General features: G+C 40.0%; 1 protein-coding gene across 11 annotated transcripts in view; it reads left to right on the top strand.

Annotated features, from left to right (window-relative positions):
* The window catches only part of TANC1 (tetratricopeptide repeat, ankyrin repeat and coiled-coil containing 1), an 88,224-nt gene that overhangs the window by 49,969 nt on the left and 12,189 nt on the right, over positions 1 to 26,066 (top strand). For all 11 annotated transcript variants that reach the window (XM_074828393.1, XM_074828388.1, XM_074828390.1 and 8 more), the window contains 13 exons: positions 5 to 194; positions 5,095 to 5,352; positions 8,742 to 8,867; positions 10,937 to 11,218; positions 12,070 to 12,221; positions 13,489 to 13,720; positions 14,959 to 15,125; positions 17,019 to 17,626; positions 19,006 to 19,114; positions 19,332 to 19,454; positions 20,321 to 20,557; positions 21,189 to 21,374; positions 22,208 to 22,286. In XM_074828393.1, coding sequence (XP_074684494.1) covers positions 5 to 194; positions 5,095 to 5,352; positions 8,742 to 8,867; positions 10,937 to 11,218; positions 12,070 to 12,221; positions 13,489 to 13,720; positions 14,959 to 15,125; positions 17,019 to 17,626; positions 19,006 to 19,114; positions 19,332 to 19,454; positions 20,321 to 20,557; positions 21,189 to 21,374; positions 22,208 to 22,286 — 2,749 coding nt within the window. The remainder of the gene's footprint in view (positions 1 to 4; positions 195 to 5,094; positions 5,353 to 8,741; positions 8,868 to 10,936; positions 11,219 to 12,069; positions 12,222 to 13,488; positions 13,721 to 14,958; positions 15,126 to 17,018; positions 17,627 to 19,005; positions 19,115 to 19,331; positions 19,455 to 20,320; positions 20,558 to 21,188; positions 21,375 to 22,207; positions 22,287 to 26,066) is intronic.

The following is a 26,066-nucleotide window of genomic DNA, read 5'->3' as shown; positions in this document are numbered from 1 at the left end:
GCAGTGTGCAGCAGCCAGTCAAGGCGTGAGCCCATGCTCCACCCTCACAAGCAGCACTACCTCTCCCAGCACTGATAGTCCCTGCTCAACTCTCAATAGCTGCATTGGCAAGACAGCAGCTACCAAAGGTAGCCCCTGTGGAACCATCAGCAGCCCGAGCTCCACCCTGGAGAGCAAGGACAGCGGAATTATAGGTAAGCATCTTAACTAGTAATGCAATTAGTAGAAATTAATCTTCTCTTAACAGTACAAGTCTGAATAGCTGCTTCATGTCGTTCTGTTCGATTTTAGGCTGTCCACTGATCCCATTTCAAATCCTCTCTACTTGAAACACAGAAATCATATTCTTTAGCTGTAACACTTGCTGTTGTTAGGCATGCCTTTCCCTTCTTTCGTTTTCCTGGTACAGGTCTAATTTCTCCATGTTTTCCTTCAAAATCATTAGTTTCCTCTGTTTCCCTCCATTTCTTATTTTCTTCTACCTTTTTCCTTTTCCATTATATATGTCTCTACAATACATTTCATAATGGTGAAGCATAGCAGAGCTTGAAGCTGGTTTAATTTCCAGCTGAGGAAAAAATAATGATGCTACTTCTTATGAGAATAACCTAAATCAAACTGTTTAAAAACAGTGCAAACTTCTGAGTAATTGGCATGAAAATGAAGGTAAAACAGGGCATCTGATGGTCCTTATGGGTCCCTTCCAACTCGAGATCTTCTATGATTCTCTCATGGAAGAGGTAAAATTGTATGACCCTCCACTGACTGGATGGCTGAATGGAGGCTGTATGTGCATCTGCTGCGGGCAGTCAGTCACCTTTAGCGACAGCTGCCATCACAGACCCACTGGTACACGGCTCCTTTCACCAACTACCTGCATATTTCAGTAAGCCTGTTCAGTACTAAAGAAAAGATCTGAATTCTTTGCTGCCTCATTTGTGCCATCTTCCCTATTTCTGCTCCCTGCCCTAAAGGGTCTTTGTCCTCTCCCCTATCTACACATGTCTTTGGGCACTCAGGTGGCAGTTTTAATACTATTTTCTGGAAGGTCAGACTAAGATGTAAAAAGCGTATATTTTTCATGTTGTTATAAACTGTTGTAAGAAGGTTTAATCTTCTTTATTGGTTTAGTCAATTATTTGTTTGATATGTTGACTCCTTAACCAGTCGATCCCTTTTAAAATTGATCTTGTAACAGCTGTTAAGCTTATTCACAAAAACAAGGCACAAAATGCCCCCTAACCTGATACTTTCTCAATATCCAAAAGTGAGCTTTCAGTTTTATTTAAGTCTAGCTGATGGACTAAATTTAGAGAGGCTGAAAAAGGAAAGCAATTCTAAATCTTAAATGCCTAGATTTGACAAAGTAAACCCAAGTTGTGTCATTGTCTTTGACTGTGAACTTAGTACTTTTTTATTGACAACTGTTTATAGAAGGAATTCCAAGTGAAAGTGGTCTCTGTCTGCCATTATGAATACTACCATCATGATAATTGGTGTAGTACTTGCCAAGAACTAGTGATAATACATGTTTTCATAACACAGTTGACAACACTTTGCTCTGGCTTTATAGATGTTCTTGCATTTTATTATAAAGTGAAGTAATTAATAGTCATAAGTTATGACATAACATTATTTTTACTGATAGGTTATCCTAAAAGAGATGTTCATCATGGGTCAAAAGACTCATCTGTATAACTCTTCAAGTACTTCAGTTTTAGAAAATTACTTTGTGAACTTGTTCCATACAAAAACATTGTTCATGGTCAATTTTGTGCAAGATCTAGTTTTGAGATAGCATCAACGTTTTGATATAAAGGAAAAGGTATATTGGAATTGTTGCTCTTGGGTGCTCAGATTTCAGTCATTGCCTGACTTGAGAATAGAGTAGATTAGTTGTAGGTTCTGTCAGAATTTAGGGTTTCCTGTCTTGATTACGCTGAAGCAAGTAGAAAACAAACAGAAATGGTTGTAAAAGTGAGTACATTGGTGTAAAAATACAGCAGTGTATGACTAGAAGAAACAGTAATGCCTTTTGTTACAAAAAATATCTGTCAGTATACCTTAGTCATCTCCTTGTTTAAAATGTTTTATAGGGGTTTTGCTTTTTTAATGGTTTAAATCAGGTCTCTGAATGGCACAGGATCTAGGAGACTTGTGCCATTAAAAGAAAATAGGCTTCCCAGATAGGTTGTGGTTACAAAGATACTTCTACCTTCATAAATGCATTTATGCTTAAGCTTTTACTAGCTCTGTAAGTGATGTGTAGGCTGACTACTAGGGACTTCTGCTTAGGCACGTTTCTTAAAAATTTGGGACCTTTAAGGCTTCTCTAAGTGGTGAGTGCTTGCCTTTTATAAAAAGAGGAGTCATGTTGGTTTGCAATACTTAGTTTTGGAGATTAAACCAATGTGTTTGTTCATTGGTTTAAAGTGGTACTGCACTGAAAAACTTCTCTGGTACATGATGGAGAAGGGGAAAAAGGGTCCTGTTTCTCTGTTAATTACATGCTTTCAGCCTTACTGAGCTCTTCAGTGAGGTACTGCAGCTCAGGGAGGGATGTGTGCATCTTTTGTATTCGCAGTTTAATGTCACAGAAGAGGCATTTCTTATGCAGATACTTTATGAAGTCTTGGAATAAATACATTTACAGTATCATGTAATGCAGTAATGTGGTAATGCACAGTTCATCCAAGACTATAGAAGCAGCTGTTGGTTTTGGAGTGGAGTGGGTTCCTTCTCTCCTTCAGGAAAGACAGGATAATAGGCTGGAGCTCTGTTCTTTAACCATTTTTAAAACCTGTTCTTGAGTGAGAGATTCCCGTCTCTCAAGTGGACAGATGTAGATACTGATACGAACCTATTACCCATGTTTTGCAAGCTTGAAATATTCTATAAGTCTGTGTCCTGAATGAGGTCAGAACTAGTCTTATGTTTGTTTTAAAACAGTACATTACCATGCCAACTACATTATCCATTGTATAACCTTGTAAGTACTAATGTTTTTAAGAAAAGATTTTTGAACGCAGTGATAAAAGTTGCTTATTGAACTAATTCAAAAATAGGAGAAACATGAAAATACATCCTTTATTGTACAGAGAGGAGAGAGGATGGTGGAGTTGTGAAGCGTATGAGTGTGAGAGCAGAGGGCAAGAACCTTAGAGAAGATGGGAGGTTGGGAGGGAGCTCCTTCAGTCAAGTCTACATGGTTCATGATCCTGGGACCGTATGAAAATCATCTGCCGCAGTGCCGTGGAGCTGTCATTCATGTCTCAAATCCAGGGAGAATTGGAACACCCCTTGTCCCTTGGCAACCCAGTGCAGCACCCCTTACATCTGTGAAGGCACGCAAACCAAGAAGGGAATAAGAGGCACCTTTCTAAGAAATGGCCCGTGGTTCTGTATTTTAAATACAAATGTATATTCAAACTTGCTATTTAGTAGTAAATGTGCATTTTGAATGATGTTTAGCAAGTATATGTTTTCTAATGTCTTTGACAGAGTTCATCCAACCATGAAAATAGCTTGCTCTTTCATGCTACTTATGTGGGCTTCCATTGTATTTCCACTCCCATGATGTTTTCTGGGCCAGCAGACTGATGGCAAATCTGTCTTTTCTCTCTTCCACTCCTTTTTAATTACAGTTCAGGTTTCTTCTAGTTTTCTAATGTTTTACTGCTGTAGTTGAATTCTTCTTTGCTTCTGTTGAGTTTGACATAATAGTAGTGGAGGCAGGTTTTAACCTTTAGCAATGAGCTAAGTAGGAGAAAAGACGGGGCTACTGGCCAAAACGTAGGCTTTTCTGGATACTTGCCACTGTTTCAGTGTGGAAATCTTGAGCTGCAAGGTTTCCTGATGCTACATTTCACTCCAGGAGGAATCACAGTTTTAAGTATTTCATACTTCAGGAGGAGCCAGATTTTTTTGACACAACCATAAAAATGAAATAAATTTGTTGTATAGAAGTACAGTCCAAGCTGTGTGCAAAGGTTAATGGAATGCCTGAAAAGCTTTTTCTTCTATTGGCTCTAAGGTGTATGTTGTATTACTGGTATTTCTTAGAATATGAGCTCTTGAATTTAAGCATTGGATCTTAAAGTTCTCATACATGCGAGGCTAAGCTGAAGAATGCAAAGCTGCATGAGCACCTCCTTGTCCCGCAGGGCTGAAGCTGCAGCGCAGTTGGTGTGGAAGAAGAATAGTTGGTGCTGCTTCTGACTGGACAAGGCCCAGAGTTCCAAGGAGCAGTCTGTGCGTTTGCACTTCGTTAGTGGTTGTGCTGGGTTTGTGTGTGTGGCAGGTTTTTGGCAGCAGGGGAGGGGGCTGCAGCAGTGGCCCCCATGAGAAGCTCCTCAGAGCTCCCCCAGCTCCAAGTCGGAGCCGCCTCTGGCCAAGGCCGGGCCAGTGAGCGGCGGTGGCTGCACCTCTGGGATAACGTATGTGAGAAGGGTACTGGGAGGAGGAGAGGGGGCTTGTGAGGAGGAGTTAGGAGAAGGACCCCTCTGCAAACACTGAGGTCAGTGGGAGGAAGGAGGAGGAAGGGGGGAGCTGCCGGAGCAGAGCCCCCCCTGTATCCCATGGTGAGGCGGCAGGGCTGCCCCCCCGCCACCCGTGGGGGTCACCGAAGGAGCAGGGATCTGCCTGGGGAGAACTGTAGAGCTTTTGTTGTCTCCATGTTTGCAGAAGGGTTTGAAAATTTGCAAGATACATTATAGAATTTTAATTTTTAAAAGAAGCTGAGACGTTTTGGTGAAGTAGTAGATGCTTCATATAAGGTCATTAATGGTGGTTGATTTGGGTTTTTTCCCCCCCTCAGCACAAATTACGTAGATCTAAAGATACACCTGGATTCTTCAGAACATTTTCTTGCCTCTTTCTTAGGTGTTTTTCCCAGTCTGAGAAGCTGTGTTATTCAGCTCTTTCAGATAAATAATATTTCTTAGATTTAACAAAATGACCAGTGAAGAAATACTTGAATATTTGCTGGCCCAAAATGCCTTTGAGTATGAAAGTTATAATGCATGTTAATGCAAGTGTGCCATTTTCCTCTGATGTGCACTTTAGTTATGGGGTTTTTTTTCCTCTCTTTTTCAGCAACTATAACAAGTTCATCAGAAAATGATGATCGTAGTGGATCCAGTTTGGAATGGAGCAAGGATGGGAGTCTCAGAGCTGGAAAACATCAAGGGATTAGTCACGATCGAAGAACAGACAATTGTTCACCAGTTGCAGAAGAGGAAGCTGTTGGGTCTGCTGAGAATTTGCCAAAAGTAGTGCCAACAGGAGAGGGTCCCGTTCCTTATGCTCAAAGTTCTGGCTCTTTAATAATGCCTCGTCCAAACTCCGTTGCAGGTAAAGTTCTGAGGTAGAAGAAAGGTTGTTCTTAATGATGGGACATTTCTGTTGAATCTTCCTGTTGAAGTCATGTTGTTAGTATGCAAGTATTTTTATAGGACAAAAGAAAAAAGCATAGGTTCTAAACTGAACAGATGAGCATTACCTAAGCTGTTTAAAATTGTCATACAGAGGGCTTTTATCATGCCTTTTAGTAGGTATTGGTTAGGTCAGGACTTCTGGAACACTTTAAAAGTCCATCAGTCATTCTAGGACTGTATCTGGTGTCAACTAATCCTTGAGGTTGTTGCTTTTGGTGTATGCTCACCTTTGCTAGATCTGTAAATCTGGCTAAGACCAAAATCATACTTTGATCTCTTTTGAGCAAGAGACGTGTATATTCTTTAAAGAACTATATGAAATTCTGCCTTCTTGTGGAACTGTTCCTTCAGAAAACGTGAGTCTGTTCAGTTGTGGTAGGTACATACATGACCTTACCATTAATTTTTCTAAGTGTAAAATAGACAGATCTCTGAAAAAGCACTTCTGACTTAAAATCTGATAGTAGAGCCCATCAAATTCTAACAGTAATTGACAATTCGCTTACGTAAATACAACCCTGCAAGAGAAACCTCCTGATGTTGTTCAGAAGTGTGGGTGCCATATATGTGGCGGCAGGTTTAACTAACTAAAAATTCAGAGTTAAAAATCTTGCTAACTGCAGAAAACTTCACTAATGAGGTTAGGGCTTGGGAGCTGCTGATTCCTAGAAGAAAGAGGGGGGGATATTACACTTCATTCCGGCTAGAAAATACTGTCAGTCAAAGGGAGTATTTTTAGTATAAAAGATGAAACAAAAATTGATGCGTGGAATTTTCTTAGTATGGTAGGATGTATAGGGGAATTATTACTCGTAATCCAACTTCTGTGATTGTCAGTGGCAAAATTTTGGGAAAGAACATGCTAGCAATTTTTATGAGACTCCTTTAAGTTCTGACAATACCACTTTACATTTTGAAAGGGTATAGATTGTAGTATGAACACTAATTCTGTGTTTTCATTGTGAAGGCACAAACATGTTGGTTCAGCTGGGGGGGGGGAAAAAAGGAAACACTCTCCATTTCATTTTCAAAGGAAATGTATAATGTGTTTATTCCAGAAAAGTCCAACAAATTGTAATATATTGGAATTGCAACAGGAAAAAATGCTATTAAGCAGCTCAGTAAACATTATCAAGAACTTAAGACTTGTCAGTAATAGCCAAAATCCAGTGCTTTAGAAAAAAAAAATCGTACATTTAGAATGTTTCATGAAGTGTCAGGGAAGATACTAAAACACAGACTGCAGTCTTAGAAAGGTAATTTGAGTTCTAAAATACCATGAAAGTTATTATTAGCACATTGTTTCAAAATTCCACAGTTGAAGGATTATTTTGCAGCACTGTATTATGATATGAAACACTAATGCCCAGTTTCACAGGGGCAGGGGGAGTCCACAGTTTTGCACAAAACCGCTGTTACCACAGAACAAAGGTTTCCAGCTTTCTGCTGTGTTTGTTCATTAGAATCATCCTGTTGACAGAACTGAATGTCTTACAGTGAACAGCAGCAAACAATCATCATGAATTTGCATGTCTGTAGCTATTTTACATAGTTATAAAATTAGAAATGTTAGAAACAATTTTGAGTCTGCTTTGAGAATAGCTTGGTTTACCTGCAATTTGCCTACTGAATGAGCTGAGCTATAGTTTTATAATGCTGGAAAGTTAATGCTCTGTGCAGATTGTCAAAGGAAATGTCGTATCCTGATCTTAGATGTTCTAGTATCTGATAGTGCAGAGATTTTAGCTACAGATTTTTGTGAAATCTAGTGTGCTTCTAAGCTGTAAATGACATGTTTTCTGACTTTTCAGTGCCAGTGCTAAATATCTCTCTTTAAAAACTGGATACTTGTGCTACACATGCAAGAAATAACCTGCAATGTCCTTGCAGATAAGGGTGACTGAAGAAATTTTTCCTAGATGAATGTGGAATTGGAAGTTGTCACACCTCCAATACCTGCTAGAAAAGCAGGAGTGTTGTTTTAGGAATCACTGACTTGTGTTTTGCTGTTCCTGCTTCCCCTTTTATTACATCTCACTTCCTGTTTTCAAGTTCTGAGATGGACCGTAACCATACCGTGCTCCTGCTTTTCCTTCTGTCTTATGTTATTCTCTTCCTGAAGAAAACTTCCTAGTTCATGAATGTGATGCAGGTGGTATTCCAACTCTGCATTATATGTTAAGCTCATTTGTTCTGCTCTTGATTATTGTTTGGAGCATTTGTACTGCTTGTGTGTGATTCATGTTTTTTCAACGTACTTGATCTACATGTCCATTTAAAATTAGTGCCTTTTGGAGAGGGACACTAGTTTTGCTGACTCTAGGACAGGAGGAAACAGCAAACACTTTATTTTCATGGATATTATAGCACTACTGCATAAATTTTGGGGAATGTCACTCTGAACTAAATGGCTTTGTTGCCAAAGAGGACTGCAGTAAGTGCCCTTTTATTGTTACAGCTGTCTGAAATACTGATCCCCAGATTTTAGCTTTGGATTCTCGTAGACTTACAATACCTGAGTTTTGTGAGTGTTAGAAAAGCATAGACTGCGGTGGGTTGTTGGGGGCCCCTGGAGGTTTCTGGTCCACTGTCTTCTTCCCTGCTTCTGTTGGGTCCTGAGCCTCTTTCCTTTTTGGCTCCTTAGTCACCTATGTCAGAAAGTTATTGTCAGTGCACTCCAGAAATCTGAATTGCTTGTGCCCTGCTGTGTTGTCCCTCCAACAGATGGAAGACTTTGGATTTGTTACCAGTTTTGAAAACTGCTTTTTTTTAATGTGAATATTCATTTGGTTTATTTCTGGTGAAAAAATACATATCCCTGATACAACTCAACAAATATGTTCTCTGGATTTTCGGTTCTTTTGTATAGCTATTGTTTTGGTTTAAAAATTGAAGAAAATAAAAATTGTTATCCACAATTCTGCAGCATTTGATGCAAAAAGAATATAAATATTTCCTCACAGATACTGTACTGGCAGCTAGTATCAGAACCTGCTCCTAAGACTTCTGACCTCACTGATATGGTTGTTCTCATAGTGAAAAAGGGAATTGTGTTAACATGAGAACTGTTTACCACGTGGGGGGGTTCAGGCAGATGTGAGGGCCATCTGAAAGGGGCAAAAGTCCAGCTAAATCTTTAGTGAACTTGACTGAAAAGCATTTTGTAAATCTTATGACTTAACCGCTGCCATGGTCTAGAAGAACTTACCTATAAGTACTATGTTGAGGAAAGAACTGTAATAAATGATAATAATCTTTGTAACTTACACTGAGAGAAAAATAAGCTTCAATCCTTTAATACTCTAGCAACAAGTTCAACCAAACTGGAAGACCTGAGTTATTTGGATGGACAGAGAAATACTCCTTTACGCACTTCAATTCGCTTACCTTGGCACAACACTGCTGGTGGAAGAGTGCAGCAGGAAAGTAAAGGTACATATATTTACACCCGCATCTGTCTTGGCCTGGTCGTGCAGTTCCTCAGTGGTTTTGTAACAGGGATGTTCTGTGATATTTGTGAACACCCCCATCCCACAAACTGTTATTTTAGAGTTCTCCTGACAGATCACTCAGCATGTCTGAAAATACGATGCTTGCTTACACTTTTTGCTGCATAATGCTGTGGTTTAGAAATTGAATGTATGTTTTTTAATAAGAAATCAGTGCATTGTGTATCTAAGTGTGCCTGGGCAGGGCAATGCAGATCACGTGGATCTCCAAACCAAAGTTGTGTAATACCAGTGTTGGGGAACTGTACTGAATATTTTCTTGACTGCCAGGTTTTATCATGTGTCATTTGGATACGAGTGTACTGCAACTTAAGAAATACTGTGCTGAATTTAAAATCTTCAAGAGGCTGTTTTAGGAAGAAAACTGATCTAATACCATTAGACTTATTTATGACTAATTATTTACGACTAATATATACTTCGATATCTCTGGTCGTTGAGTCTGAAAATAGCAGGTTTATGTTAAATGCAAGTGATGTATGCGATTTGTTTGTTTTCTCCTCTTAACTAGCTTAGCTATCTGCAGGCTCTGTTAATTGACCCGTGTCACAAGTGGGTGAGTTAGACTGCTCAAAGGACCACTATCTAAGGTACCAGCAAAAGTGCTTTTATTGAAATACCATGTTGTAAAAGCGTGGCTTCACAAAGTTTGATGGCAAGGTTCACTCTGTCACTTACGTACAAAGGATATAACAACGATTCAAAGTTACCAAGAGGAAATCTGAGTGCCCTGTAACACCAGGTTACCTGTGGTGAGAGGGCTCTGCCTGAGGAGCAGCCTTGAGGGGAGGGCTGGGAGGCAGCTCACCAGGCTGCCCTCTTGATGGAATAAAGTGGTTGGCTTGCGATCAAGCCGCATGCGGTGCAGAAGGTGTGCGGGAGGCACCTGGTGCCCACAACTCTCTCTGCACCTTGAGGAACCAGCCTTCGAGGAGCCGCTGCTGCTCGTGCCTTCAGCGCACGTGGGTGTTCCGGGCTCCCATGTGTCAATGCTGACGGTGCCGCTCTGCTCCTTGCGGCTGTCCAGAGAGCGGACTGGAACTGGAGAGGTTCTTGGCTGGGTTGCAGCTCAGGCCTTTACCTCCTCTGCAGCCTGAACCAAACTGCCGCTAGTTTGGTCAAGGGCTCAAGAGCATCTGTCACAACAAATAGCAATTCAAAGAAGAAAAACTTAAGCAAATTCCTGGTAAAACTGATCTTGAGATCGTATATAGATGCTATGCTGTCCTCTTTCATTTATTTTTTTTCAGTCAGAGAGAAATGCTGAAACAGCATTTGTGTAACATGAGGTTTGGTTAATGAATCCTTAGAGCATTATATTAGTGAACATTATTATTTTGGTAAATTTTAATGTATTTTATGTGACCAAACCCAAATTCTTCTCTCTCTAAGTCTTGTCAGGTGTTTGCCAAATGTGTAGGTTACAGTAATCAAACATGACTACTTTCAGCTGTGCTGTGTAGTTTCTGTTCTTCTAGCTTCATAAGTACAGAAAAACAGGTAGTAATTTTTTTATACGTTACTTTAAAAATACACGGGTTTTTAAAACAGAAAAATTTATTCTCTGTACCTTTTTCTGTTTCTTTGTAAATGTCTTTACAGATTTGAAGACCTGACACTGAGATGCTCAGCAGTGTAGTTCACTCTAAACTGAAAAGTGTTTGACACTTCCCCATTTATAGATAGAATTATTAATGCATTTTTAAGAAAACTTTCGGATTCTGCAACTTATTAACTCAAGGTCAATTGTAAAAAAATCCTCAAATTATACTTGTAACTTTCCTTCTTTAGAGTATAATTCACATAGGAATTATGGAGGTGACCTGAACTGAGCAAATCAGTCCTTATCGTTTTCATGATGAAAGCTCTAAGAAGTCTGATTATGAATGCTATTAACAAGGTCACCGAATGAAATTATCTTCTGAAACAGTGCTGTTTCATTGCATGTTGAGTTTCTTCTCATACGCTTTTGTCCCTGCCACCTTTTCTCAGGTCATTTCATCCCCTATAAGCCTCAAGACATTTTGCTGAAGCCACTGTTGTTTGAAGTGCCAAGTATAACGACAGACTCGGTGTTTGTCGGAAGAGAATGGCTGTTTCAAGTGATTGAAGAAAAATTGAAGAATACTGATCCAGCAGAGAACAGGGGAGCTGTCATTACTGGAAATGTGGGATTTGGGAAGACTGCAATTATTTCTCGGCTGGTGGCACTTAGCTGCCACGGAAGTCGCATGAGACAAATAGCTTCAAATAGCCCTAATTCATCCCCTAAAAGTATGTTCCTTTTCTCAGTAATTGTACTAATAACAAGAGTCAAATGTCGTTTGCTTTTTTGGCTTAAGGTAGTCGGGCCTTATCAACTCCCTGGCAAATACTTGTTTCCTCCAGTGAGGAAAGGAAGCTGTTAAAATTGGATGCTTTGACAAATACCTTCCATGTAATGTAGCGTGGTCTCAGCCCGTCAAAAGAGACGGTGAAAAGGAGACGGCACGCAGGGTCCCTTCCTGCTGTCAGGCAGAGTGTGCCCTAAACTCTGCTGGCAGGGTGACTGCAGGAGCTCGTTCTCCCGTGAGTTTGGAGAGCAGTGACACGTTTCTGCCCCAGCGTACCCCGGGCGTGTCCCACAGAGCTGCAGGAGAGGCAGGAGTAAAGCTCTGGAGAAACCCACTGTCTCCTGCTGGGATCCATCGGAGTCAGTCACCTGGCTCGGCTACTGCCTGCGATAACCGGAAGGATGGTGTGGCTTGTCACTGCTACTTCCCCTGCTGACACTTCAAATAATAATATTATTATTAATAATAACAGTGATAAACAGTTTATCTTTCCCAAGAGTTCAGTCATACAATAACTATCAGTTTAAACGAGTCATTGCATATGTAATGTTCACATCAGCATGGTTTTGCTTTCAGTGATTCTGTAGTTTTGATCTAAAAGTCAGTTGAATTGTTTTAAAATGTTTAAGTTGCAAATATGTGCCTGTATTTATCAGACTAGTTTAGGCTTCTTTTAATGCTATTGTTCAGTTTTAATTTTCAGCAGTAAAGGTATTCTGTAATGTTTTCCTATAAAACAATCTGCTGTCAGCAAATTTAGTCTCTTTTGTATTTGTTGTCTTTCAAAAATAGGTGGTGACCCCTGTCAGGAGATTCCTTTAAGTCAGTTACCCCTGTCTGCTTCTCCAGCAAGTGGTTCCAATACAATGAAGACTCTGAATTTTTCTGGTGCTCCTGAATACCAAAACCAAGCAGGTGATTCTGTGAGACGTCTTGCTTCAAGGGTGAGTTTTCACTTACTGACAGATTTTCAGTACGTTAGAAAACCTCTAGCCTGGGGGAGGCAGCCTGCTTTGCAGACCTCCTGGGTATGCCAGTAGGCAGTGGTGGGAGAACAGGCCGTAACATTGGACACTTCCAACAGGTGGGTATGTTTCATGACCGTGAAACCAAATACCCACTTTACTACCTTTCAAGTTATTATTTGAATTCTGCTTTGTCATAGAGTTAACATTTAAAATTTCACATCTGTTTCATGTGCGTATGGGAGGTTGGGATCCTTTACTTGCAAAAGGGGCTGTGTGTTCTCTATGGGTAGATGCTCATCGTACCTTCCAAAAGCAAAATTCTGGGAAAAAAAAAAAGAAAATGTTTGGTCTCTGTGTAATCCATCTGTATTCTGTGATACAGGTTGAGTCTGAATGTAGTCTATTTTCCATACTCTGAGAGGCTGAAGGAAGCAATTAGAAGTTATTTTTGCATTAGATTATTATGATAAGTGTTTCATTTTTTTGACTAAGTAGTAAAAGTAATTAATGTCTGAATTGTATGCAAATAGTTGTGAGGAAAACATGAGGCTGTTGTTGCAGTCTTCAGGGTGATCCCTGTTCTTTGGAAACAATGTTATGAAAACCACTGAAGTGCAAACTTTGTATTTACTATGAACACTGTGTTTTACTTGTGGTTTGATTTTTTTTTTTTCCCCCCAAAGAAATATGGCCTATGTTATTTTTTATTCTTAATTAATGCACACCTCTGCAATAATCAGAATAAAGCCAGTTGTCCCCTTTCTCTCTGCTATATGAAGATGTCCTTAATAGCTATCTGTCATTTGCTTTTGCCTGATGATGATTAAATTAGTCCCTGGGTCATTGCAGTGTGTGACACAATGTTGTTAAATTATAGCTAATAAGTTGCTTAGACAGAGTCTCAAGTTATTTTTCTGGTACTACTTAGTTACCCAGCTGTTTACCCACTGTATCCAAATGGCCTGAACTCAAATTACTGTGTGTTCCTGCCAGAATCTGACATTGTGATTTCTTTCCCTCTTTGTGTGCCCTACAAGGTCAAAATCTAATTCAATGTCTTCCTTTCTGTGTCTGTGCCACAGACCATCTGAGACCAGCTGCGGAGTAGGATAATTATTTTAACACTGAAAAATACTTTGTAGTTGAAAGAGAAATTTAGTAACACTTGATCATAATTGCACTAACTAGTAACCAACTTAAATATTGAAGGGGTAATGCACTTTTTTTTTTTTTGATTCTCCAGGTCGTTGCTTATCACTACTGTCAAGCTGACAACACATACACATGTCTTGTCCCAGAATTCGTGCACAGTATTGCAGCTTTACTTTGTCGTTCAAATCAATTAACAGCATACAGAGATCTTCTAATAAAAGAACCTCACTTACAAAGCATGCTTAGCCTGAGATCTTGTGTCCAGGATCCAGCAGCAGCTTTTAAAAGGGGAGTGTTGGAACCACTTTCAAACCTCAGGAAAGGTAGGTTAAGCAGGAAGTGACATGGAAACTGCATCTAAATGGCATAAAAAGTGAAAACAATCTAAGAATATGTATTTTAATGCTCTAAGAGAAACAAATAAAACAGAACATTCCCAGAGAAAGAGATTCCTTAATTGTGGTAGTTCTTTGTAACATTAACAGGTAGATTTTGAACAGTTGCTTCATGTTTTAAAATAAAATTCTGTGAAATTTATTAAAGGTCATGGAAACTTTACTTTTTTGCCAGAAAACACAAGGATAACCTTGTAGCTTGAAGTTAAGTCTGGTACGTTTGCATTAAAGGATTTTGGTTTCAGACACATTTAATTTTTGTCACACTTCTTTCTTTTGTAATTTTCTGTGCCTGGACACCTGCAAAGGGGGTGTGGCTTTTGCTTCCTTTTAAAATTGGTACAGCAGTTTTCCAAGGAAGTGTGTAACAACGTGATTTTTGTATTTAAAAAAACCTTAGCCAACTCCTCCTTGAGAAGAGCTGGGCTCGCAGTGAGTCGCAGCTTGAGCAGGTACTTGATGTGTGGCAGGTCAGGGCAGCAGATTTGCCTGTGTGTGAGCCCAGCGTGTGTCATTCCTATGACCACTGCTTTGCAGTTCTTGCATTTTGTTGACAGTCAACAAAATTCCTGTGAAATCCATTGGCAAATCTTATGTTTACCCCTGGGATTTCCCTGGGATTTGCATCCTTAAGAAGTGCTCAAAATGGATATTGCTAGTTTCTCAAGCTGTTGCAGAGTAACCTTTTCTCCTCAGAACTGAAAGCGTAAACCAATGCCTCTATGATTTTTGCAAATTTTAAACTATTTTTGTTTGGTAAGCCCAATAAAGGATAAGTTTTAAGAAAATAGCTAATAAGTAAAAGTAGTGTTAATTAATAGCTTAAACAGCCTACATACGCCTTCTTCCCCTATCCACGCATCTCTTATGTTTACAGCCTTGTTTCATCCTTTAACTCTTTTAAAATCAGTTGTGAAATAGATACATAATAATAACGCAGTAAAAAACACCGTTGTGATTGTTTCCCCTTTTTATCATTTTATGGCAATGTTGTTTTATATCTCCTAATGTTGTTCTTAATCTCCTAAATAATACTTAAATACCGTAAGATGTATTGCTGTGCATAAAGGTACATTTTTATTTTTTGGTCTTCAGAGTTTGGGGATAAAGTACGTCAGCAGGAGAATTTGTATTCATCCTTTCCTTTTTTTGTTTTCATATTTCAGAGCAGAAAATTCCTGAGGAAGACTACATAATTTTGGTAGATGGTTTAAATGATGCTGAATTTCATAAACCTGATTATGGCGACACACTTTCTTCATTTATCACAAGCATAATCTGTAAGTTTCCTCCCTGGCTGAAGCTCATTGTGACTGTAAGAACTAACTTCCAGGTAAAAACACCTTTTGACTTTTTCTCCTTACCCTCAAAGACTAAGTGATCGTTTCTGTTGGTGCAGCTGCATTATTATGGAAAATACTGGGTTTAGAGGAATTCAGAGTAAAGTCTCTTGGGTTTTTTCCCTTCCTTCTTTTTGTTGTTGCATGTTTATTTACAGTGCACAAGTATGATATTGGAGGGCTTTTTTGTTTTGAATCACTTTCTGGAGTATGCTAGTAGAATTGATAATATAAGAAGTGGTGAAATCAGAGTCTGCTTCCTTGGCCTTCAAGAGTGAAATGGGTAAATGAATGTTTGAAAGGTTAAAAAAAAAAAAGTAATTGGAAGCCCATAGTGATTTTCCCTTCAATGTTTACTTGGAGTGTATTTCTGATAGTATTAAGCTCTGGATTTTCACTTTTTAGGAGGGGATAAGCCACAATTCCACTCTTTGTGTTGATGAAATTGGTTTCTGGCCTTATTAGCATTGATCTCTCTGCATCTCTTGACCTGTTTGCTGGCCCTGAAAAAAACCCAGCCTCAAAACTTCTGGTTAAAGCATTTTATCAGAATTAAGTAGCTAAGAGATACTTGCAGAAATCCTGAGAGTGTTTAAGTGAGGCCATGCAGAATTCCCATTTTTCTGCACTGGACAGCAATGTTCTGAACAAAGTCCTGGTTTTGTTTCCAGCACTAGCCAGGCTGTTTTAAGATAGTCTCCTTCACTTCAGTGAGCACCCTGTGTCTGTATCCTGGCAGTGCTTGAGGTGCAGCACTGTCTGCAGGCCTTCGAGCCCTGTGCTGCTGCCTGACCAGGTGCCCCTGGCTGCCAGAGGAGACCTGGAGGAGGGGGAGAACCGAGCCCAGCCCTGCACGCACTCTTCCCTGGTGCAGCTGCGGGTGTGGCAGGTGGTCCCAGAGCTGCTCTGTGCCCATGCTGACAGGGTGCAGGGCGGGAAGTCGGATGTGTGATGGGGTTGGGCTACGTGGCCTTTGAAGGTCCCTTTCAACCCAGACTGTTCTGCGATTCCAAGTCTGTTTTGACAGTGTAAGGGTGCAGGTGTGCTTCAGTACAGCCTCCTGAGAGTTTAGTTCATATCTGCCTTCTTACCACGAGGACTCTAGGCATTTAACTGCCGGGTGAGTTTAGTTCTTCACTAAATCTTTATTTTTAACAAGGGATTTCTGTAGTAGGGACTGTTTCCTCTGGAGAAATGTGTATCTGTGGTCAAAACATCCCACTAGCCTGAAAGTTTAGCTTTTTGAAATCCTGTAACTACTTTAAAGTGGAATAAAGAGTTCCTTTTTGTGCTGTGGAAGTGTTGAGAAGTTTGTTAAACCCTTCTGATTTATGTCTCTCTGTAAGAAGGTCTTTCGGGTCTTTATTTTCATAAACATAAATGTGTTCTGTGTTACATAAACACAAAATGTGTTGAGGTAAACCTGTTGAAGTGTCTGAGTGTGCCATATTTGGTACTTGCCTTAAATAAGTGGGGCTGTGTATGTGTGGATGGTACTTTCTGGTGCATTGTCACAGGAAGGTGTAACAGTGAGGAGATTCTTTCTTAGGGTCCCATTCTGATAACTGATTTCTGTTCCCTTAATTTCGAACTGATCATTTCTGTAGCTCACCCCCTTCAGTTGCCTCGCTGAGCTTGGTCAGTAAAATATTTGAGACCTTCCTATGAAAAACAATGAAATGTAGAAATACTGTTCCAACTGTTATCAGGGGACAGTAGTTGTAAAGCCACCGCAGAGATACTGAATTTCTTTTTAACCTGTCTGATACTCGTTACAGAAGAGAAATATAGCAAAGATGCATTGTTGAGTTTTCAGTGCTGGAACACTGTTAATGCCTGTGTGGTTTTATTTTTTCTTTCTTTTTTTCCCCCCTCTCCCCTCATAGGAAGTAGTAGGTTCACTGCCTTTTATCGCAATATCCTTGGACAATTTTCCAGACAACAAAGAAATTCATGATGACTTAAATGCTTATATTCAGTACAGAATTAATAACAGCCAGGAAATTATAAACAACATCTCCTTAAATGGAAAAGCTGATGCAGCTATTATTGGGAAAGTGAGTAACCACCTGATCATGAGAAGCCTGGGATCTTATCTCTATTTGAAACTCACTCTGGATCTTTTCCAAAAAGGTCACTTAGTAATCAAAAGTGCAAGCTACAAGGTTGTTCCAGTGTCTCTCTCAGAACTGTACTTACTTCAGTGCAATATGAAGTTCATGACAAACTCTGCTTTTGAGCGAGCCCTGCCAATACTGAACGTGGTATTGGCATCCCTACATCCCATGACAGATGACCAGATTTTCCAGGCTGTTAATGCAGGCCAAATAAATGGTGAACAACAATGGGAAGACTTCAGCCAAAGGATGGAAGCCCTTTCGAGTTTTCTGATAAAAAGACGTGACAAAACACGTATGTTCTGCCATCCTTCCTTCAGGGAATGGCTTGTTTGGAGAGCAGACGGTGAAAATACTGACTTCTTATGCGAGCCAAGGTAAGTGAAACCTGCAGCACATCATGTTCAAATAATGCAGTTATGTTTTATGTAATTGGTTGCAACAGTTGCTGAGAGGAAACAGTAATGTTAAAACACAAAGCACACCTAATTTTTCCCAAAATGAAAACTTAGGTGTTTAGAAGTAGACTTGACCAGAAGTGTCAGAGGTTACAGTGCATAATTTACTATGGAGAATTTGCAGATTTGCATTTGACTTTGCTACCTTTGTGGAGAAACGAGAGTACTATGTTGTTATTAATACAGCAAAATTGTTGAGAATTATGTGCAGCACTGCCTTGTCTATTTAGAGTGCAGGAATAGAAAGAACAGATCATTTGGACTCTTTTAAACATAAAAATACTGAGACACTTCCTTCTATAATTATATCCTCATGGCATTGTTTTAGGTTATTCCATGTGACCTTCTTTGTTGTAGAGAGCATGAATTAGCTAAATTGGAGACAGTAAGCTGTTATTGTACATGCACATTCTTGCAGTCTGCATCTTCCAGTTTTTTTCATATTCTTCAGGGGTTTAGTTTTTTTGCTTTTATAAAAGAATAAACAATGCTGACATTTAAAATTATCACTGGCCCCAGACTTCTCGGTGGTTTCGAGTGGATGTGACCGGAGCAGTTCAGTGGGTGGAATTACCCGGGTTGCACACTCTGGCCCTTAACCATTTTCTGACGTCGCTGGCTGCACCCCGGGCCCATTGAGGCACAGCGTGTGCTCCGACAGACAGGGAGTGTTGCCTAGTCTTACTTAAAGCTTCCGTTTTTGGAAAGTTCTGTTCAGAAATTTCTGAAGATGGGGCAAGAAGCCCTCCACAACTTCATCTCCACATGAATAGTCTAATTAGCATATGGTTAATTGTCTGGTTCCAGCATATAGTCTGATAAATGTATAGTGTATGATAACCTTGTTTTCTCAGGGTTATGCCATTTCCAGTGTTTCCCAGAACACTGACCACCAACTAGTGTAGATGTAGAATTACTAAATACACATTTTATCTCAAATTTGCAAAGGATTCAGATCTTCTAAAAGATGTTTTATCTGAGGTACCTGCAGTTTTTGACCGTGAGATGAAACAAGACAAAGGAGGAGCAGTATGCAAATCCATGTCCAAAGCTGCATTGGTCCTCACATGGGCCTTTGTGAGGCAGCAGTAGAAAGATATTAGGAGTGTGTTTCAACTTTGAAATTTGCCTTTATTTCTGGTTGCATTATTTTGTTATGGAAGGAATTTTGTTTAGATGTAATGGTATGTTTCAGTAGTCTGACAAGGTTGAGGTGTTATGACAGGCATACAGATGTGTTGGGTTATTTACTGGAAGAATAACTATAAAAGCAGTTCTCACTTAATCCTTTTTACTAGGAATGGACATGCTCTACTGGCTTTCATGTTTTCTCGACAAGAGGGAAAGTTAAACCGCCAGCAAACTATGGAACTTGGTCATCATATACTTAAGGCTCACATTTTTAAGGTAAAGCTTGCAGCTTAATAGGGTTTATGATTTATTCATATGAATGCCTCTTGGAGATTCTCTTCTGACTTGCTTTAATAATTTGTTAGAAGCTTATGCAAAATACTTGGTAGTGCTAACAGACAAAATTGTTACTTCTCTTTTTACTGATGAAATGTAGATATAAATAGTATTTCTAATCCTATAGAGAGATTTCCTGTTGTATCTTTTCTGTTAGGGTCTCAGTAAAAGGACTGGAATCTCTTCCAGTCATCTTCAAGCCTTGTGGATTGGTTATAGTACTGATGGACTGTCTGCAGCCCTGGCTTCTCTGAGAAACATCTATACACCCAACGTGAAGGTAAGAAAAGAAGCATTTTTTTACAGTCAGTGCTTCGTCTGCCACTATTGCTGTAACTCTGTTGATGAATGTTAGAATTATTGTAACGCTTTAGAATTAAAAAGCCCACCACTGTGCATCTGTAACTGAACTCCTTTATAACAAGTCTTCATGTACTTTTTTAAGCTGTTGTTAAAGTCCAGTTCAATTTTCCTTGATAGTTTTGATGAAAAGAAGGGTTTCACCCTGATTCTGATGTAGCCACGCGCTGTAGCGTAGATAAGTGTGTGGATGCATTTTCAGGGGGTCAGACATACCACCCGATTTTCTGGGCAGACTTCAGCCATATTTTCTTGTATGGGGGAGTATCAAGGGAATTGTAAAAGGGGAAATACTGTGAGAGTGGAAGGATGTAAAATGCCGGAACTTTGCACTATTATTTGAATCCTTGGATTATGGACAGGGAAACCCAAGTTGACAAGTTGCAATTTTAGCCACCTGCTGAGCCTTCTGATTGGAAGTTTGCGTGTACATGCACACACACACGCGCGCGCTCTGATAATTTTTTCGAGGTTGCTTTTTATGCAATCTGGTTCTATATTAATGGAGTTGATTACATGAATCTGCAGAGTAGTAATGAGTCACACAGATGAAATTGTGGTGAGAGTAGTGAGTTTCAGAGGAGAGGCGAGTCTTCTATTAGGAGTCCATAGTTCAGCAATACAATAATCTGTTTCCTAACAGATTTCTTATTGCTATATATGTGATAAAGTCGATGTCTGTCAATAAAATCTGCATCAAAATTAGGGAGTAATATAGGAGTACCTGAATCAAAATGTCAGAGTCTCTTAATAAATTCAGACAAATCTGTTTAAATTAAATTTTAGGTGAGTCGGCTGCTGATCTTGGCAGGAGCAAATGTGAATTATAGGACTGAAGTACTAAATAATGCTCCAGTGCTGTGTGTTCAGTCACACCTTGGACATGAAGAAGTGGTCACTCTTTTACTAGAATTTGGAGCTGCTGTTGATGGAACTTCAGAAAATGGGATGACAGCACTTAGTTATGCAGCAGCTGCAGGTCACATGAACATAGTCTCACTGCTGTACAAAAAAGGTGCAAAGGTAAGCTGATGCACAAAGATCACAATGTTTGCAGCCCAGAAAATCATGCAAAGGCCTAAGAAAACATTGCTGATTACAAAAGTATATAATTAACACGGGATGGGGCAGTGGGGGAGTCCAGAACATCTACACAGACTTCCATGAAGGATTTTCCATGCGCCGCTGATCACAACCCTCTGGCCTGTCCGTTCAGCCAGTTTTGGGTCCACCTTCCTGAGCACTCATGTAACCTGTTCTTCCATCAGCTTGTCTGTGACTCTGTTCTGGGAGATGGTGCCAGAAGCCTCACTAAAGTCGAGGCAGATAGCATCATCCACAGCTCTCCCCTCATCCACCAAGCCAGTCACCTCGTTGCAGAAGGCTGTCGGGTTGGTTAAGCATGGCTTCCCCTCGTTAACCCATGCTGACTGCTCCCAATCACCTTCTTCTCCTTCATATGTTTGGAAATGGTTTCCAGGATTAGTTTTTCCATCACCTTCCCAGCAACTAAGGTGAGGCTGTTTGGCCTGTAATTCCCCAGATCTTCCTTTTTGAAGACAGGAGTGGCATTTGCTCTCTCGCAGTGCTTAGGAGCCTCTCCTTTCCATGGACTTTTTGACTTTGAACATTATTTTTTTTCCCCCCATTGCAGGCTGACTATGTAGACAAGAAAGGCCAGTGTGCTTTGGTCCATAGTGCATTGAGAGGGCATCGTGATATCCTTGAATACTTGCTCAATGTTGTTTGGGTAACTCCTTCCCAAGAACAAAATTCACTAAGAAAAAGCCAGGCACTGCAGCAAGCTCTAACGGCCGCTTCCAGTATGGGGCACTGTCAGGTAGGTTGAGAGTTTGAATATTTCTAAATCTGTTTGAATTTATGAGAATTGTACAACAGTGATTGCAGCTATCTTTTTTCGAAAGCAGAACTGTTGAAACTTCTGATATTTAAAGTAGTATGAATTCTTAGCAGCTATTTTAAATGCTGTAGTTAATTATCCAATAATACCATTTGCTTCAGGATTTGTTTATATTTAAATTTCTGTCTACCTTTTCCTCTCTGTTCTTGGAAGTTGTTCTAAATCTCCAGTGGTAATGATGATATTCTGTATCAGTGATCCACCCTAGTATGTTTCTACTTCAGGTTGAATTTTTTTTTCATAGTATAACAAATTGTATGTTGCACATACTTGCACATGCTTAACTTTTTAACCTGATGCACATGTCAGGTAACAGACTTCAGCTTGCTTCAGCTTAATGTCACTTAAAGACAGAAATTTGGGATCATATGCATGTATATGATAAAAGAAGTGCTTGTCAGTATTACACTATCATGCAGTAAAAGGAACGCTAGAAGTAAATACATAAGAAATACTCAAAATGCTTTAGATATTTAGGTAATACAAGTATGTCTTCTGCTCATTGGGAAAATAACCTTGATATAAAAGTAATCGGTAGGTAAAGATACTTGAATAAAGATCACAGTAGGCTGATGGAATTTCCTGTGTATGTATTAAAAGCGATGTGCCAAAATCTCTTCAGTAAAACCATTTCAACATTCTTTTAAATGTATCTTTTAATTGCTATAAGATCAAGAATCTGTTCTTTAAAGTTGTTGCAAGTGACAGCTGTTGGGTTTTGTGACTCGCAACGTCTCTGCTGGTTTCGGCAGGTGCTTTGTTACATCTTGACAATTGCCAAGGGTCACGAAGTAGACATCAATGACACCGATGCCTTGTGGGGAGAAACAGGTATTTATTGCCTTTCTCATTTTCCCTCATTTAAGAAGTAAGAGGGCTTAATTTCATTTTTTTAAATTTAATTTTCTGAGATGAAAGTCATGGGAAAATACCAGCTTTAATAAAATGCTGTTTATAAGCATAAGTATAGAGTTTTCAGCTTATTAAATCTACTTATGTATTGAAGAGTTATTTTATATTAAGATTATTGTAAATTACTGACTTTCTAATTAAATTGAAAATTGTCTGTGGAAATACAGTGCTTCAAGCTTCAGAGTAGAATTTTATAGGATTATCTGTTTGAGGACTTTTTTAAAAATCTCATTTGCTTTCAGGAAATGCTAGGCAGTTGCCTCATTTGTTCTAATTAGGCAATGGATGAAAAGACATGTCTTTGTATGTATGGGAAATGCCAAAGTTTTTTTAAAGACAGACTGTAAGCTGTGCAGCCTGCAGCTGAAAGTTTCCTGTTCTGCCATATGAGCAGCATCTTGATATCGTTTAATCAGCTGAGATTACCCAGGCAGGTGGGGAAATGGTCTCTCTTCATGATTGTCAGTAGCCTCTCCACAGACTGGAGAAGCAAATGTGCTTTATTCCTATGCATATACAAAACTCTTGTTGCAAATCCAATGAATTCCAAAAAACATATAGCTGTTTCTAAATTAATTTTCCTTTAATTTTTTCTTGTCAACGTTTTGTATTGAAATTCTTGCTTGATGTATTGGGAATCTTTACTCATTAAGTAAATGCTTCCTTATGCAGTCCTAACTTGTGATGGAGGTGAAGGTCCAAGTCCAGAGAACTATGAGCAGTTCCCTGTGGCACTTTTGTGCTCTGAGATACAGAGCACTAAGTCTGGGACAAGAAAAACATGTAGAGTGAGTCAGGATAGCCACAGGATTAGCAGTCCGTGAAATACTACTCTTCAGTTATCGAACGTAAAAACTGTATGTGGAAAGGATGCTAATTTATATGCTGCTGGAGTCTTTGTGTGGGTGAACTTAGATTTGCATTGCACTGCGTGGTTTTTGCTGTCTTTGGAAATGGGACCGTGATATGGAACTAGATAGTGATAAAACTTAGAAGTATGAGGCAGATAGAGTGAGGAGCTGTGTGTTTTGTGCATGCCTGTTTTAAAAAGGGAAAATCCATTGCACCTTGAAACAGCATAGAACAACCTTAAAGATCATTCCTTTTCATGTATTAACATGCTCAGGAACAGCTTGTTTCTGTTCATATTTGTAGTGCTGGTATCTACTTGAATCCCATGTCGTACGAGGAGCGGCTGAGGGAACTGGGGGGGTTTAGTCTGGAGAAGAGGAGGCTGAGGGGAGACCTCATTGCCCTCTACAACTCCCTGAAAGGAGGGTGCAGAGAGGGGGGATGAGTCTCTTGAGCCAAGGAACAAGCACCAGGACAAGAGGGAATGGCCTCAAGCTGCACCAGGGCAGGGTCAGACTGGCTCTTAGGAAGTATTTCTTTGCAGAAGGGGTTGTTGGGTGTTGGAATGGGCTGCCCAGGGCAGGGGGGGAGTCCCCATCCCTGGAGGGGTTGAAGAGTCGGGTTGACCCAGCGCTGAGGGATCTGGTGGAGTTGGGAACGGTCGGTGTGAGGTTAATGGTTGGACTGGAGGATCTTCAAGGTCTTTTCCAACCTCGATGATTCTGTGAGTCTGTGAATCCTAAGTGGGTTCTGCTCATCTTGGAGGCTGTCAGTAGCATTTGATACTGTGAGTCTGTCAGAGGGAAAGAGATCATCGCTGCCGTTCCCAGCACCTTATCCCTCTGGTGTAGCTGAGGCCATGTTTATATGAAGTACAGGTTCAAGGCAAGTTAAATAGCAAATTAAAGTGGAGCAGCTTAAAAAAAATCACGTGACACATGATATGAGAGGATGTAGGGTTGGGAGACTTTAAAGCCTGTTTTCTAAATTTTCTTAGTTTACCCTTTTCAAAATCCACATTATTATGTCTTAGTTGGAAAGGACGATCTTAGGTTAAAGACGTCTCAGATGTTTTTCCAGCCTCATATGTTCTGTACAGATTAGCTAATTTGGGGCATTACTTACTGTCTAGTAGAAGTGATAGAAAATAGCATCATTTGGCTGCTGTCAACTTCTGCAGAGTGCCATTAGGCATATTGAGGTGATCCTTTTGAGTGGAATAGTTGGAATTCCTGAGCAGGGTTTAGTCCTGATGTTAAGCTGACTGGAGCAATTGTTTAGTCATCTTATACCTGATAGTTAGATTGTTGCTGTAATGTTAGTTACACCATGAGCTAAAATGCTGGTACTGATGGAATGAAAAATGTGAAGTTTTTGAACAAGATAGTTTGGTTTGCCTTTAATATTGATATCTGTAACAGTTACTTTCTAGTTGTTCAGATCTGAACAGTTGATGTAACTGTAACAGTGAAGCATCAGTGAGTAAAGAGTGAATGGGTTAGGTATTGTTCTTAAAAAGAATGATGAATTTACTACTTCCTGCAGTGTTTGTAATTTAATTTACTTTCAGCGTCCATTGGAATTTTTAAAAATTCTACTTTATATCATGTTTCAAAATGATAAAAAATGAGTAACAAGAAATTCACAATTTGACCCACTTATTGGAAAATATACTGTTAGGATTTAGAAAGTGGAGGTGCAAGTCCTTTGCTGATTCTTGCAGAAGTTAGCACGTGAACCCATTTTCTAAACAGGTTAACATTACTGATGATGCTTCAACACAAAGAACAACAACAAAAATTAATTTCAAGCTCCATTTAAAACACACAATAAGTTGATGCGAGTGAAATGAAAGAGGGGAAAAAATCATGATGAGGAAAATATTTTCAAGCTTCAGTGAGTGTCACAGTGAAAAGCAAGGAGTATAATAAGCTATAGGGGAAGGTGGTGAGTTGTTTAACTGCATGGCCTTACAGCAACGCCTCAGCGTTATGGTGCTGCACAGAGTCACAAAACATTAGTGCCAAATGTGTGGAAAATACCTGCTTTCTCCTAAGCCATATATTGTGAACACAGGTGTGCAGTATTTGTATCTCATGAATCTCTACAGTAAAGATCGTATCACATGTGTTGTTGTGCTGCCTGGACACAGGTGCTGCTCTACAGTGTTGGACTGCTCCGTCGCTGGGCTGCGCGGGTTTGGGCACAGTGGCGATGCTCTGGGGTTTGCAGCCAGGGCTGAAGAGGTGTCTTCTGATAGAGCATCTGTCTCTTTAAAAGCTGCAGGGTTACTGTGAGTTAGAGGTCAGGAGCACTTGCTCTTGACAAGGTACACTGTTCAGTTCAAAAAACATTTTTAAGGTGAACTAGAATGTTGATGTCTCTTGTGTACTGGAGAATGTACGATAAGAGCAAGAGTTAACACACAAGAGTTAGAACTGCTGATTGATAACCTCCTGTGGTTTTCACTATGAAAAACAGGGAAAGCAATTTTAACTACTGCAGAATTAAGCTAAATCGTCCAAGATACAGAGTTTCTGCAGAGATCTAAATATCATAGAGTGGTTTGGGTTGGAAGGGACCTTAAAGCCCACCCAGTGCCACCACTCTGCCACGGGCAGGGACACCTTCCACTAGCCCAGGTTGCCCAAAGCCCCGTCCAACCTGGCCTTGAACCCTTCCAGGGAGGGGGCAGCCACAGCTTCTCTGGGCAACCTGTGCCAGGGCCTCACCACCCTCACAGGGGAGAATTTCTTCCTTATAACTGCCCTCTGTCAGTTTAAACCCGTTATCCCTCGTCCTATCCCTACACCCCCTGATCAAGAGTCCCCATTCTAGAAGGCCACC

This window comes from Strix aluco, chromosome 6 (genome assembly GCF_031877795.1).
Source record: "Strix aluco isolate bStrAlu1 chromosome 6, bStrAlu1.hap1, whole genome shotgun sequence".
In the NCBI taxonomy this organism is placed as follows: domain Eukaryota; kingdom Metazoa; phylum Chordata; class Aves; order Strigiformes; family Strigidae; genus Strix; species Strix aluco.
This window is presented reverse-complemented; position numbering and strand designations above follow the sequence as displayed.